This window comes from Cupressus sempervirens, chromosome 7 (genome assembly GCF_028749045.1).
Source record: "Cupressus sempervirens isolate cs-2001-9-10 chromosome 7, ASM2874904v1, whole genome shotgun sequence".
NCBI classification, from domain to species: Eukaryota; Viridiplantae; Streptophyta; class Pinopsida; order Cupressales; family Cupressaceae; genus Cupressus; species Cupressus sempervirens.
This window is the reverse complement of record NC_143124.1, coordinates 869409941-869426338: the sequence shown is the minus strand read 5'-3', so window position 1 is coordinate 869426338 and position 16398 is coordinate 869409941. Positions and strand designations below refer to the sequence as shown.

The window sequence follows — 16398 nt, the reverse complement described above, 5'->3', positions numbered from 1 at the left end:
AGACTCCCACAAGGCAGACGCAAGTGAGTGGAACATGGAGGTGATGTCCCCAGAGTCGGAGAAGGGGTCATGGGGGAGAAGTCGTCTGAGGTGATGGATGAAGAGCTTCGTTTCGCCATCGGTGAAGCGAAAAAAAGTGTGAGCATGAGGGGGAGGGGAGAGGGGTGAGGTCGCTAGAAGATGAGGGGCAAGATGAAGCGGATAAGCAAGGGAGAGGAGGTGTCAGGGGTCCTTGAAGGGTGATGCTAATGAGGGCATGGTCAACTAGAGGAAGCGAGAGATGGTAAAGCAGCAAATGAGAGGGATGAAGGAGGTCATAGAGAGAACATAGTCCACAACACTAGCACCACCACCATGTGGCCAACAAGTGAAGAGTTCGAAGCCAGGAAAGCAAGAGAGCCCATTCAAAATCACTAAGTCAAATGATTCACAAAGCTGAAGTAAATTTCAACCATACCTAGTGAAGGGCCCTTGATGATCCTCGAAACGCTGATCCAAACCCACAAAACCAAGAACAGAAGCTATCGTACACATGGGATCAACCCTACGATCATGGAGGGGAGGTTGTAGGTCTCTAGTCTACCTGTTAAATCTCCCAAAATGATGATGTCCCCCATGGCAAAAAATCTAGTAATGTGCTCAAGAAGCCCCTCATAAGGGTCCCCACCCTCAGTGTTGTGAACTGCATAGTATGAAGATGTTGGCGAGAACTAGCAAACAGTGATATAGATATCTCTATAGAGCAAGGTCCTCCAATCAATGCAAATCCACATGAACTTGGCATAGTTGTCAAGGTGAACCAAGGAAATAGTACTGAAAAGGTGGTCCCGAATAAGACAAGCGACCCCACTAGAACCTCTGACCCCACCAGAGTACTGGACTCGTCTCTAAGAGGAGAGCCATTGATAGCTATAAATACCGGGAAGAGGACACTTGGGACTCTCATGTGTCTCTATAGTAAAAAGGTGGTCAGCAGAACCAATAGCATCATTAAGTAAGCCAAGCATAGACCAGAAGATACCATGACCATTCCAGCAGTTGAGGCACAAAGAGTTTGTGCTCAACTACTGCTAAGCTCGTCATTTGGCCTTAGAGGCCGTCCTCAAAACCCAGCCTGTAAGAAAGGTGTCATCGATTACTGCTTTAAAATTTCTGATGATTGCATATTTACCCTCTTGTCTGGCTACCACAACGAGGGCATGAGCTTGCTTGAGTTTTGCTACCTATGATAAGGTGAGGTCGCCATCTACGTAGATCTTAGGGGAAAGAGAGAATAACTTTCTCTTTGCCCTAAGAGCTTGCAACCTATTAGAGAGGGAGAGGAACTAGATGAAAAGAGTGCCATCTCGGCCTGACCAACACCTGTCAAGAGTGATGTCCGAAATGCATAGCTGATCCTTGAGGAAAGAGTATCCATCAGTCGAGGGTTCATCAATGGAGGGGAGACCACAGACTCATAGGTTTAGTTCACAAGTCCGCCTAACTCGCTCATCATCCATCTTCCCTTGTACTAACTTCTCAACACCTAAAAGGGAAGCCTCAACTACAGAGCTACATAAAAAAGCCCAAGACTTCACCTTCAATTCAGTCTTCATTAACAGTGAAGAATGCTTATGCACGATCTCCAATTGTTTCTCTTTGATAGTGTCTAACTCCCTGAGATGCATGGTAGTAGAGTCTAGATTAGCTTTGAGATCTCTATTTTCAGCGACTAGAGATTGCACAATATCTCGTAAAGAGTGGTTCTCGTATTCCAACAAAGCCAACTGTTCTACAAGTTTAATATAGAGTGAAGTTGACTAAGCAACAACATTTTGCAAGACAACATTAGTGGACTCCGTTGTAGTCAAGCGATCAATGAATTGCTGGAGTGTAATTGGGTCAGATAAGAGTGCCATAGCTCAAAGGAAGGTACGCCCACAAAAAGAAAGTGCCCTTGGAAATTCACATCTTTACCATAGACCAGGCATTTTGTCAAACACCCGTTACAATGCCACCAAATGCCTTCGCACAATAGTGAACACAAGCACAATTCACCAATCAGACATTTCGTCAAATGGTTCATATGCAAAGAACCAAACGTTGCCTTCTCCCCCAACTTGTGTTATGGCAGCCATATGTTAAAGGCAGCAAGGGCATGACGAGCAGGCTCTGATAGTTGCAGCTCACGTCAAGAGATGAATTCATGTACAAAATGATCTGGTTCCTAGAATGAGTGCATTTGAATTTCTGTGAATACCACTTCTCCAGTCTTCTAATTCTCGGATTAATCAGTACACATGTCGCCACTCATAAGCGATCATGAGATTTTAGACTCTTCTAGGACTGCAGAAAAGGTCATCAAATGACAACCTGTGATATTGAGTCAACATACAAAATTTTCATGAGAACACATGCACCTAGTACACACTCACAGTTGCACCTAACACACTCCCTTTGTCAGACACTTGCATGTGGGAATTAAGGGCTTGTGGCTAGGTTGATGTCAAGTTACGACTCAAGACATCGGCTCGGCTCAGGTAGAATTACGCACCTCAGCTCGGCTCAGGTAGAATTACGCACCTCAGCTCGGCTCACTTATTGGAGACATTTGTCAAAGGATAATATATAATATTTTGCAGAGACACTCTTTCAACAGATCCCAAGGAGTGATAAGAAACACAAGATGTGATGGCCACTATAGCTTCAGAAAGCTGATTGGTTGGAGTCTGGCGACCAGTTGCATGTTAATATTGATAAGAAAACAAGGATGAGTTTTCCTTTATCTATCCAATTAGAAAGAAACATTAGGTGATTAAATCAAGGGATGGAAATGGCAGAGGTATAGAACAAAGAAACTGTTCTATACAATGTAGAATAATTGGTTAAAATTTAGAATCAATACGTTTCCTTATTTACCTAGATGAGCAAGCCAAGATATAACAAAACATGAATAGGTTAGAATTATCATATGAAGAAAGTTATAAGAATTTGAAACTTCAAAAAATAACATAAAGATGTTCAATAATAAAATTAGTACAAGATTAATTAACTAAAAAATGTACCATAAGAAACAAGGAATATATTACTATTGTTGAGAGAGAATTGAATATTAATTGTGAAAAAAGTTAATTATTATATTAAATATTTATTTGAGTAATATGATATAACAAAGGATAATTTGAAGCAATTGGCATTACGCTTGAACAAGGATTTTATATTAATCTTGAAAATTCCAGGCATCAGAGTATTAGTAGTAGCTATGCAGCCAGTTTTCAAGATACAAATTCAACTATTTTTAGCAAAAGCTAAATTATACTTATAAGTTCGATGACCACGGTCACAATCACAACATCTCAATGGAACTTTCCATCTATTGATGGTTTTCTTCCATAATCTATACAGATAGTGTCTTCAGTAACTATGTTAAAATCATCGTATGGGAACATCCACCTGATGATGGCTTTCCTGTATATATCTGTCTTCATGAATTGTGAAGACAAAACCATTCATGAAGCTGGAATACAGTAATTGGACCATATTAATTAGATAGCTTATAATGTATAATATCTGAAAGGAGATGTGAAAATGAGGAAAGAATACAAACACCCATATCTGTTACAAATTGTAAACCTATTCGCTCCAAGGCCGCTATCATAAAGATGGTGCAAGCAGGGGACCCAATGCCTTCCTAAGAAACGTTGGCAAAGCAAATGCAGCTGCATGCATCTGCAATAAAAAAATAGCAAGTCACCACTTAACTCCAAAGTGAAGCATTTACTTTGTAGCAACTCTTTTCAACATTCTTGTAACTTGGAAATAATAATATTAAACAATTAAGCTCCTAATAGGTATTGCAGTGATTTAGTATCAAGACAAGTTTTCCAACCAAAACAAGAGTACCAGTAGGCAATTAGTACAATTTTTCAAATTCTGATTTTCTAGGAAAACTTTGAAACTAACAAATTTGAGTCAGCAGTATTCTAGACCAGAGAAAGATCCTGCATTATCCTAAATCTTCTAAAGAGTATTGCTGCATAAATGCAATGGCCAGCAGTGTCCAACCATCTGTTTTATATTGAAAAACAACCTACAAATATCACTCCTCAATGGAGTAAAAGCGATTCAAATCACACAAGGGAAACAACCAACAAGTATCACTCCTCAATGGACAAGTAAAAGCAATTCAAATCACATAAGGGTGTCTGTATGCTAAAGTGAAAAGTACATCCAGAAAGAACTAATCTTAGTAAGAACCATATTGAAAACCCATATAGAATATATCTTACTACAAGCCATATTGATAAAACAAAGAAAGATGGGAATATGACCTCTGAGTTGTAGAACTTTAAAGGGCCTCTCAAATTAGTTGCAGCATTCTGTTTTTCAATAGGATTAATAGGAATCTTGAAATTTACAGGTGGTCCTTCAGTCGAGCAAATCATAAAGCCAATTGTCCCACTGCATAAAAAAATTTAGAAACTTATAGAGATGTTATCTATTTATAGAACATAGTACTAGCGGAATTTAAACAAGCCAATCTTAAGTCCTAGAACAGAATTGATTGCTTGTTCTTCCCACCTAAATTACACTCAAAATTCAATATCTTGTTTATGAAATAAATTCCAACCAACGAAAGCCCCTGCAAGACAGGCAATGATAGAGAATACTTTCTAGAAACAGAATACTTGCCTTGGATATGTTGGGACAGAAGTCCAAGCATAGCTGACAGAGCCTTTAAAAGCCTGCCTGCATGCTGAGAAAATATCTTGTATAACATGGACATGCAACCACAAACTTTCTGCTTGAGTGATAACCACACCCCCAGGCTTCAGTGCTCTGGCCACTGTTTCATAAAAAGGCCTTTCAAACAGTTCCTGGGCAGGACCTGATTAAAGCATATAATAAAGTTATTGAAATATTACGTGACCATAAAATGTGCATGTTACAATTTAAAATGGAAAATAGCAGTTCATAAATAATAAGCTCTCTCAGTAATGCATGCTCCTACTCTTATAGTAGCCTGTTATGAGCACTTTACACCTTAAAACTCTAGATAATACACCTCATCACTGGTAGATAGTAATTGGAATCCATTAAGCATTGCATGAAACCGTTTCACTTAATAAACTGGCTTATATTGATTATGCAGAGCATTTGATCTCTTGAGGTGGAGAGATTTCTTTCCAGAACAAAGACCATACCTACTGGATCAGAAGAATCCACGATAATTGCATCATATGTTCCAGCTGGACATTCCCTCAAAAAGGCAGCTCCTGTATAAAATGAAATCATGTCAGTGGCGAGTCCGGCACAATAAAATTACTTACTCCTATTAAAAGAGTGATGAAACCCACTTCCAAAAGTTTCCTAAAAAAATATCTTTTCTAATCAGTTGGATGATATACTAAACACTCAAGAATTCAAAAGCAAGTACAAACAATAACAGACCATCGCCAATATGAAGTCTAACACGAGGATCTTCATAACCCACACCAAGTTCCGGAAAAAATTGTTTGGATACCTACAAGCCCAAAATTCTTAGTTTATGAAAAAAATGGAAACAATTACTATAAAGAAGCTTTGACAAAGATAAAAGGGTAAGAATTCTACTTGCATAGAAACAACATAAAATTTGAACAAAGCATTGTATTTTGGAGGAGGGAATATAACCATTTGATGGAATCTTAGCAAAGTTATACCCACTTACATCTATAACCATTTTGTCAATTTCACATATATCAATTTGTTCAACTGAGCGGTGCCTAGATATCTCTCTCAGAACACCCCCATCACCACCTCCAACAACCAATACCTGCAACATGGAAATTAACATTAAGAAAGATGGGAATAATCTCTCTCTCTCTCTCTCTCTCTCTCTCTCTCTCTCTCTCACACACACACACACACACATCTGTGTCCCTATTTATGCAAGCATTTTTATGAAAGAACAACCCCATCACCACCTCCAACAACCAATACCTGCAACATGGAAATTAACATTAAGAAAGGTGGGAATAATCTCTCTCTCTCTCTCTCTCTCAGACACACACACATCTGTGTCCCTATTTATGCAAGCATTTTTATGAAAGAACACCCCCATCACCATCTCCAACAACCAATACCTGCAACATGGAAATTAACATTAAGAAAGGTGGGAATAATCTCTCTCTCTCTCTCTCTCTCTCTCTCTCTCACACACACACACACACACACCTGTGTCCCTATTTATGCAAGCATTTTTATGAAAGGCCTAGTACCAACTAAATCTCTTTCAACAGTAAATTACCAAATAAAAACTAATGATGTATTTGAGGCATCCACCTATTGTATAACACAAAACTACTTCAGGACACAATCAATTTGCTTTTTGACTATTTTTCCTAGTTCAGTGCTCTTCCTGTTCATAAAGAAAGGAATTATGATGCACCAACTATTGAAAACTACAGGCTAATGGGTGAATATTGTGCTAATTTGACCCATTCCGGAAACTTGGGAACCCGTTCCCTAGCTGTGCTGTAAAATTGAAGTTTAAATTTTGACAATTTATTTGACTTCCACTCTCATGTGAACTCTCAACTTAAATTTTTTAATAAAAAAGATGTCAAGATTCCATAATGTACATAAGCATGGATTATCCATGTTTTCATATGAGTATTTATAATTTCCCTATATATCCCCATTGCTCCAAGGGAAACCCATTTTCCCCGTACCCATCACATAAACCCGAAGTAGCATAGGGCCCAATAAACATGCTTCCAAATCTCACCACCTTAAGGCTTAAACTAAAAACGTACAGTCCCAAATAGAAAGAACAGTTACCCAAATCTGAAAGCATGAATTATTATGAATTTTAGATGAAACGTGATATTAGACATTTTCGGAAAAAAGGAATATAAATTTGATTATAATAAGTGCATCATATTCTGATCAAAAATCATAAGTACACCATATGGTTCGACAGAAGTAGAAGTTATCCTTCGTATATATATCTATATACCGAAGTTTCTTAATTTTCCATGTGAGGCCACCTGAAACACCAAAAGATTCAATTTATGTAAGCGTGTGTATTTTCCTTAATAGGCTTTCTTGGTAAGCGGACTACTGAAATTAGTTAGCACAGAAGGCCCATTTACTGAAATGTTTAGAAAGTCTTTAAAACTAAATGTGATTTTAGGACAACTAATCTAATATTAATGAATGGGATTAAAATCTTTTGTCACTCTTCCTGCAAGAGAATCAAACCAATGTAAAATGACGGGTTATTAAAGTATATAGTGCCCAGAGAACAAGGCATGTTGCAATTGAGATCAGAAAGGAGGAGGGTATCGACCCTAAAAACAACTTCAAAATCTAACATTCTTAAGTTAATGCAGCTTTTAGAAATGCTCTGACATCTATTCAAGGATAGCTCAAGTCATATAAGTACACCATCCACCTGAATGGAAGAATAATTTGACATTTATAACAAACTGTATACTGCACATAATACACCTATAATCAGAGACCACACAAAAATTTACTTGAATATTTTGAAATGTCCTACAGATAATTTGAATGAATTCTCTTCCACCTTATTCCAATCTAATGTTATAAGAGAGCTGGTGATAAATCTAACACCCACACGTCACATCCAGAGCACACCACAAATTGCATACAGCCTCTAGAGTCTAATCACCACTGCAAAATAATAATATAATTAGTACAAATTTGTAAAAGCCCAAACTACAAAACCTAAGAGATAAGATTTCAATTTCCTAATCCAAGAGTTGCATTCCGAAGGATCCACCCCAAGTCACAATATGGATCTGGTCATAAATATGTGAGCTTATTAAAACCTAAACAATAATCCCATGTGAAAAAGAATCTCTACTTTCTTCATATTATATTTGCTCTATTCAAAATATTTTAAAATACTCTTGAGATAGTTAAATAATTTGAATGAAATACCATACTCCAATCTAAGGCTATAGAAGACTGGCAATCAATCTAGAAGTCAAATGTCACATTGAGTTCACACAATAGATTAAAGACAGCCTCTACTCACAACTGCAAAATACCATTATAACCTAAGTCACAAGGTTTGAATTCCCATTTGAGTTCATCGATCATAAAATTCAGATCAAATTCAGCAAGGGTAAAAATTCAGATAAAAATCGACATTAAATTTAACTAATAAAAAATTATTTATTTTTAAATATAAGTAATATATCCACAAAATTCTCAAAATAGTTGGACATTGCTAAATAATTAGACTAAATAAATCAATATTATTTTAAAATAAAATAATATTATTATAAATAACAATCTTATGTTTAATATCATAAAATTCAGATGAAGTTCAAAAAGAGTAAAAATTCGCTGAAACTTCAACTTCATGATTGAAATTCGGCCTATACTGTAACTTAGATTATAACTACAAAATTACTAGAAACTAGACTATCAACAATCAACCAAAGTGAAAGGAATTCAATTTTCTTCATGTTACACTTTCTTTCTTCCAAATTCTAGAAATCTGTGATGCAACTCCTACAGTAATAGTCCAAATAACATACTGAGATATACAGAACAAGTTTCACTTGTCAATGATATTCTCCAAAAGCGTGAAAAATGTGTTGAAATGAACAGTATAATTAGTGTTGTGCTAGAAATACTATTATGAATTCATGAGTAGCATTCTTAGAAGTTAAAATTGCAGAAAATATGCTGGAAATAACGCTTTCTGTAACATTTCCAAAATTTAAGTATAATAAGTATCAACTAAGTTCTCCAGAAGCGTGAAAAAGTGTTGGGATGAACGATATCACTAGTACTGTGATAAAAATGCTGTTACGAATTCATGAGTAGCATTCTTCAAAGTTGTAGCAAAGAAAATATGCTGTAAAACACACTTTCGATAAATATTATAAAATTAAGGGGAATATGTTAAAAACAACAGCATGTAGATTTAAGTTCAACTTCCCATACTTCCTCTAACATAACTGTGATCTTAAAATGAATATAGAAAAAGCAATCATGGCCAAGGATATATATTATATATAATGACCTTTTTGGGAGACGGAATAGAACAGAGGGGAAGATGTGCTATCATCTCTTGGTAGGCACATTCATCTTTTTCAGATAACTGAACCACTCCATCAAGCACAAGTACTTTTCCATATGATGATGACTGCATGCAGAATATCAAACAGTTATATTAAGTGGACTGGAAGCACCTTATACAATCCAGAAAGAAAATTAAAGTTTAAGCTTGAAATAGGGGACACGATAAACTATGGTATCAATGAAGCCCCATTATTCAAATTATAACAGACCTGAAAAACCATCACATCTTGATATTCTGACTTGCCCTTGAATAATACCTTCTCAACCTTCAGCGAATGTGCCTCCCCTGGAAGGAAAAAAAATTCCCATAGCCAAGAGTTCAAGGTTCCAGCTAATAATACGGTTATATTCAAAAAATGCACATCTCCTAGAAAAGATATCAAAGCTTGCTGGTGAATTTTTAACAAAAAAATCCAAAAATCATTTGAAAACTTCTAAAAATCTCTAGCAAGTTCTTCAACACTTGTACAAAAGCAAGAGCATGAGCTAACAAACTTAAAATTAATGTAAAACCCACGGAATTTGAATTGCATGCTCCAGATATAAATTATATATCAAATGTACTAACATGCTATTTGCAACAAAAAGAATGCACAACATAATCGAATTATAATTGATGACAATGGAAATAATCTTTATAATTTATTTGAAATACTAGTAGGGGCATTATTCTGATTTATCAGCCCTTCCTAGCAGTGAAACTTGTTTAGAACCATTTTTACAACCAAATGACATCAGCCCTTCCTAGGAGAAAAAACTTATTTAGAACTGTTTTTACAACCATGTACCATACACCTACACATGGATAAGAGGTACCTTATCTTTGTAGTAGTGACTACTGCCTCAAATATGCTCAACAAGTGAATTGTATTGTTCATACTTTTTGAAGTTGAATTAATCATGCATTATCTACCATCTATTTACTTGTACCACCTAAATGTGTCAATGTAAATCTTGCATTCTTATATTATACCTTAAAATAACACTACGACATAACTCTCTTTGCATCTCAAATGACCACAATAACCAAACATTATACCTACATGCATTTTAGGATGTTTGCTAGTATCTTTCCCAACCACCACCAGTTACTTTATGATATTTATTTAGATCTTTCCCAAACAACTCTAGTCAATACGTCCACACTAGAATGATCTAAATAAGTCCACATTAGAATGATTCTATGATGCAGACCACCTAGAGATGTGAACACATGCATGCAATAGTACTCCACACAAACGCACCACTTCTAATGCAAAATCCAAGATTTAAATCGTCTTTGGTTTTACATACAAGTTCATGACTCCCAACAAGCTCTGAATCCCAAAAAAATAAAAATAGTAGTTAATCAAAAGATCATGATCCTAGGAAACAAGTAATGACAGGATCAGATTTGCAAGTGATAACTAGACAAGACTTTCCCAGTGCTCGCATTGTCTGAAGAAACCACAAAGAAAAAGCTATTAGCAGCTCAAGAAAGGTTAAGGTACAGTCCACTAAGCTAGCACAGGGAAAAGGATGTTTAAGCCTAAGAGAGAAAGTCACTGGGGACTGATAATGTTCATGAAAACAGGAAATGGTATGTTTAGATGCAACAAAGTTATAAAACCATTAGCACCGTGAGAAAAGAAAAGATACAGTTCATTGAATCCACACAGAATACTGAATATGTGATGTTTATAAGGGAACTAAAACATCAGTAACTTGAGAAAAATACAATACCATAGATGGGGAAAACTGTGAATAGCAACATCGTGTAATAAAAAGATACTGATTAACTAGACACGTGGAATGTTTGGTTGTAGTATTGCAATTCTTTATTTACAAGAATAAGTCTCAATAAGACAAAAGGACATGACCCAGAGGCTCTAAGCCTAAAGCACATGAGTTTTAAACCTGACAAGGACAAAATTTGGAAAGATCAAGGGCAACTGAATTGTATCAGGAAAAATATCTTACATCAAAAAACTTTGCAGAAAGCCAGTTAAAACTTGAACTAGAATCTACTCAGCTGTGGCATACCTGGTTATCACCAAAAGGGAATAACTGAGTAGATGTAATGTAAAAATAAAAATGAGAAAACTATTAACCAACCCAAAGGAAAATTTTACACCTTATTCCTGAATCAATAGAAATCTAGAAGCATGCACATGAACTATGTTGCATCATATAAATTTAAGATCTAACCATGTGGGTTTCACTTTACTTTAATTCACCTAGATAATTGCCAAAGATTGTAAGTATCTCGTGCAAAAATATGCAACTTCTCAAACCAACCTAAAACCATCTATGCAAAACATCATAACAAAATTTGAAGCAAAAGTAACTAGTCAAAATAAGATCCCATTTAGCATGCATGCATTTATCAGATTTCTATCAGCAAGATCTAGGACTAAGTGCGACAACTGTCTAACCTAAAACTACAAGATCACTAATTGTACTGAGTCTAAAAAGATTTCATATATATCCAATTCCTCCATTGGTCAGAGCAGCAAAAATGTACAGACCTGTGACCATACAGAACAAAAATTTAGTGAATGACACAAGCTCAAAATGTATGGTAAGACTAGATATTCTAATAGTTGACATAAATAGTGGATCATCCAAACTTTCTACCCACCATTGCTGAACATCTATTTATAATAAGAAAGTTGAGATTAATCCACACTGGTGTCAGACCAATTAAAGAAATTCAGAGTGAACAATAGAGAATGAGGTTAGACAATTCAAAGCCCAAAGAAATGACACAAATCAGGATCTATGGTAACTTGTAAGACTGGATATTCTAATAGTTGACATAAATGGGGGATCAGCCAAACTTTCTACCCACCATTGCTGAACATCAATTTATAATAAGCAACTTGAGATTAATCCGCACTGGTGTCAGACCAATTAAAGAAATTCAGACTAAACAAAAGAGAATGAGACTCGACAGTTCAGAGCCCAATGAAATAGATTACATTCACCACTCCTCCCCATACCAACAAATGTGTAGATATGTTTGTGGCGTAGTGGATTCCCTTGCCTCTAATTATTACTAATATGAGGGAAGACGTCATTAGTGTAAATTTAAAATGACCATTCATGGAGGTCATTTGGCAATGACTGAGAAACACAGATCAAATCCCACAATTAATAAATTTTAAGAGTAGTTTAGCATTCAAAGAAAAACTAAAGCATGCAAACATTGGAATTAGATTTTTTTAATATCATTACAGCAATGCTCATAATTTCATAAAGTTAAGAAGAATATTACTTAGAAAGAAGTATACCAGGCCACATGGGATTGTTGAAATACTGCAAGTTTTTTGAAAACTCTATCAGAATCACCAATCAAAAAAACTCTGTCAGCGACATCATCCAAGGACTGATCAAAGCTATTATAAATGTGTTATAATGTTTCCTGAAACAAAAAATATGTGAAGTAATATCGAGAGAGTTTTACAAGTATTACTTATGCATTAACTTTATAAAATTTTAAGCCTAAAATTAAAAATACACATGCAAAAGAACAAATAAAACTTCTATGTAGACAGAATGATAACATTTCCTTTGCACGCTAGCTAAGGAAAGTTATATGGTATAAATAAATCAAAGAAATTAGATATGGACATAAGCACAACAAAATCCATATACAGATATTTCAATTAGGAAAATCTAGCAAAAACACATACTTGTGATGGAAAAAAATAAAAAAATCTAGGTAGATCCCCTGTGTGGAAATGAAACCCATTTGGCATCAATACGGCATAAATGATGAAAACTCAAAAAAATAAAACTCAACTTAGCCAACTTAAAACTGACTGCATGTAAACCATGATCAACTCTATAGCCTACATAGGACAACTTCATGTAAACCAAAACACAGTTTGCCCCCTCCAATCAAATGTATACCCTACTTACAGAATTAAAAAATTTGTCCCATTGCATATAATCACAACCCACACTGGCACACTCTATGAGAATCCATTCCATCAATCTTTATACATTTCAAATAAGTTTCCCAAAAAAAAACAGCCTTACTATACGCTTCAACCCATTTAACATAACTCACAATCATATTATTGGTAAATGGTTTCTGAAATGGATTGTGTTGAGATTTTTACCATCAACATTTTCAATCACACTTAATGATTCATCATCAAGATGAGACAGCAAGAGATGCAAAACAAAGTTGCATTAGAATCACACTACAACCTGATTTACATTGTATCATCCCATGAAAACCAAAACCAATCCTAACAAACCAAACTGATTGCAAGGGCAAGATACAGTTTATACCCAAAATTTGCCGTAAGTTAAAACTCCATGGCACGTAAAAGGAAATAAAAATTAATATTCCCTTGTATGTTGCAAGAGGTGTGTCTCACAATCAAAACTAGTGTGCTTCTAGGCCATGACCTGAAAATTTCACCTTTGCCTGAAGCACATGAAGGCAAGGTAGTGCAATGATAACATAAGCCACTCAAGGAGTTTGAGTAGTTAACAAAGAAAAGATAAGACATATAGCTTTGTGAGTGAGAATTTCTCTTGGCCATACATAGGGAGAGTGGATAGGTTAACCAGAGGCCTATCCTCAGCTCTTTTGGTTGGTTGTTCTCCTGGTTGATGCTGCCTCTTTGTTGGCCTCCTTATTCTTTTTAATTTGCACTAATTCTTTATGCTTGGTAAAAAGTTACCCCTTTCTCAATTAACAAAAAGCGAGCAACAGTGATAGGATTGCAAATAGACGAAGGACATGTTCTTCCAAACCTTCAAAAAAGAGTGAATGAGGAAGCTGAATACATGAAAGCTGACGGTACAGAGAGAGAAGGGTTAAGTAGTAACGGAGAAGGATAGTTTACAGTATTTTACTCTGAAACTAGAAAATATTTCACTTAAAGCTTCCTATTCAAAATAAACTATTTATAACCTTAGATTATCTGTTTTCTCTAGAAATTCTATGGGTTTGAATTCATCTTCTTTTTAAGCCAAAGTGGTTTCTTTAATTTTTCTATTTGTCTGCAGTTAGCAAGGAGTTTTTCGTCAAAAGCTTTGTTTAGAGAGTTCAGGGACTTAAACCTACATGGTTAGAATCAGGGCATACATCACAATCAAACAATCTCAGATACAACGACCAATATAAAAACCAAAACCTCCTTGAACAACCCACGTGATTGAGACAAAATTGTTCTATAGTATCTAAAGGTTACATTTGAGCATGACCTAGGAACACACAACATAAAGATTGGCCATTTCCTCACCAAATATTGGGAAGAACAAAAAACTTCACCACACTTCTTGAAAACCAATAAACAACCTAATTCCCTTGAAACTATTCCATATAACCCATAACAGCATTAACCAATGACATAATAAAAACCAAGTTAAAACCAGATGAACCCTGTTCATATCACTGGATTCGACACACCTTCGAACTAGCTGCATGCAACTCATGCTCCACCATTGCACAAATCAACGCATTCCATGAAAAAACAAAATCCAGCATAATATACTCATAACTAGCGCATTTCATATGACTTAGCTCACAATCAATTATGCCCAAGTCAAGCGCATTTCAATAAAACCCAAAACCTAGTCTAAACCACTTCAACCCCACGGGACACAACTGTAAATCAAGCATTACTCAAATCAGGGGAATTCCAATATAACCTAGAATCCATATGCGATCCCCTTCTTTAAGAATCACATTTCAATATCAACCAAATCAGCAAATTTTCTGAAAATCAAAACCCAGTCCAAACCGCTTAAACCCACTGACATAATCACAATCCACCATGCCCGCACAAGCTTATGTCAAGGATGCCTAAATCCATAAAAAGCCCTACTAATGCAATAGAAATACAATGGAGATGCACCAACAAAAAAAGAAACAAACAAAATGACTAAACTTCTTATTTTGAAAAAAGAAGAGAGAGAAAAAGAAGTGAACCAGGCGACTTGACGCTGCTAAACCATCCAGGAATGACGGAGGAAATGCATCCTCCCTGAGGCTCTCCTCCTCTTGCCTTTTCACGGCAAAGTGGCCTGAATTCTTCCTCACCGGAAACACCATTTTGCGTTTCCTCTTCTCCTTTTGCCCTCAAACGCTTCGATACACCAGCATTCACATTCACATTCATCTCTGCCATGTTTTTCATAATATTTCTTTTTTTGACTGACTTGCAGTGGCAGGCAAGTTTTACACTCAGATGATGATGATGCAGAGTCCTGCTCAACATAAAACAGAATGACCAGAAGAAATAAAATAATCTAAGCCACTTTTCTAAGGAGTTTATGAGATTGCTTATTATAATGGTTTTCGTGGGCTTCCTTTGTGTCAGCTGAAATCCAGGCTTGTCCAGAAAACACCCCTCAATCCAGTTTATATAAGTAACTAATAATATAAGTAACTAATATCATGATTCATGATCATCATGTTCATCATGATCATAGAGTCCCCATCCTAATGTGATAAAATTACGTATGGCATCCGAACCGATGAAGTGCTTGCAAAAGCGAAAACCACCTTCCTGTGACACGTGACATAGGTGGGGGAAGTTAGGAGGTTCTCGGTGAAGCCTAATTGATTGCTCTCTCCTTAGTCAACATTTTCTGTTTGTTAGATAATTTGTGATTTCACCATAAAAGGAAAAATAGTACTCTTTGATTACGGTTTTGGCCTTTTGCGCATGGTAAGAAATTAATCAGTCCTTTTATAGACTTTTTTTACCTATAATGTTCGTTGAGATTGACATTTATGACAAGACACAATGCTTCATAATTCCTCCTTAATGCATAATGGTTGTAGAGGTGTAGATGAGTGAGAATAAGGTTAAATAGTTTTAAATTAACATTGTGAATGCATTAATTTTTGTTTAGGAATGCACTTGTGATAATATAGGATGGTTGGTATTTTTGTCTAGAAATGCACTTGTGATATGATAGGATGGGTCATATTTTGTTGTTAAGTTCTCATGTTATATTATTATATCTTTAGGCATTTAAGTTCAAGAATAAGAAGCCAAAGTCTCCAATATGGCACTAAGTACCTAATATCATACTACGATCAATACATATGCTTTAGACAAATTTGCACCTTCTATATTAACAACTTAAAATATGTGCAATGAGGAAAGATATTCATAACAATATTTGAATTATAGAAAAAATGAAATGTATTGAAATATAAAAATATTTTATAAGTAAAACTAATTGTTTAATTTTACACAGTTAGAGAATACATATAAATTTGATGTTGATGAATAAATATGATGTAATAAATAAGAAATAGAACATAACTATTTAATTTTAATACATAGTTTATAAAAACTT

General features: G+C 35.5%; 1 protein-coding gene across 2 annotated transcripts; it reads right to left on the bottom strand.

Moving 5' to 3' along the window:
* Positions 1-3175: 3175 nt before the first annotated feature.
* On the bottom strand, positions 3176-15680 carry LOC149550221 (spermidine synthase 2-like). Of its 2 annotated transcripts, XM_089793319.1 has the most exons (10): positions 15017-15596; positions 12357-12401; positions 9294-9370; positions 9026-9148; positions 5690-5794; positions 5431-5503; positions 5184-5255; positions 4672-4867; positions 4311-4440; positions 3176-3708 (listed from the first exon to the last, which is right to left on the bottom strand). In XM_089793319.1, exons 1-10 carry the CDS (start codon positions 15303-15305, stop codon positions 3634-3636), a joined length of 1185 nt encoding a protein of 394 aa, XP_089649445.1. In that variant the 5' UTR covers positions 15306-15596; the 3' UTR covers positions 3176-3633. The 2 variants fall into 2 exon arrangements, with proteins under 2 accessions (XP_089649445.1, XP_089649446.1); XM_089793320.1 differs by lacking the exon at positions 12357-12401 and having other exon boundaries at positions 15017-15680.
* Positions 15681-16398: the final 718 nt, after the last annotated feature.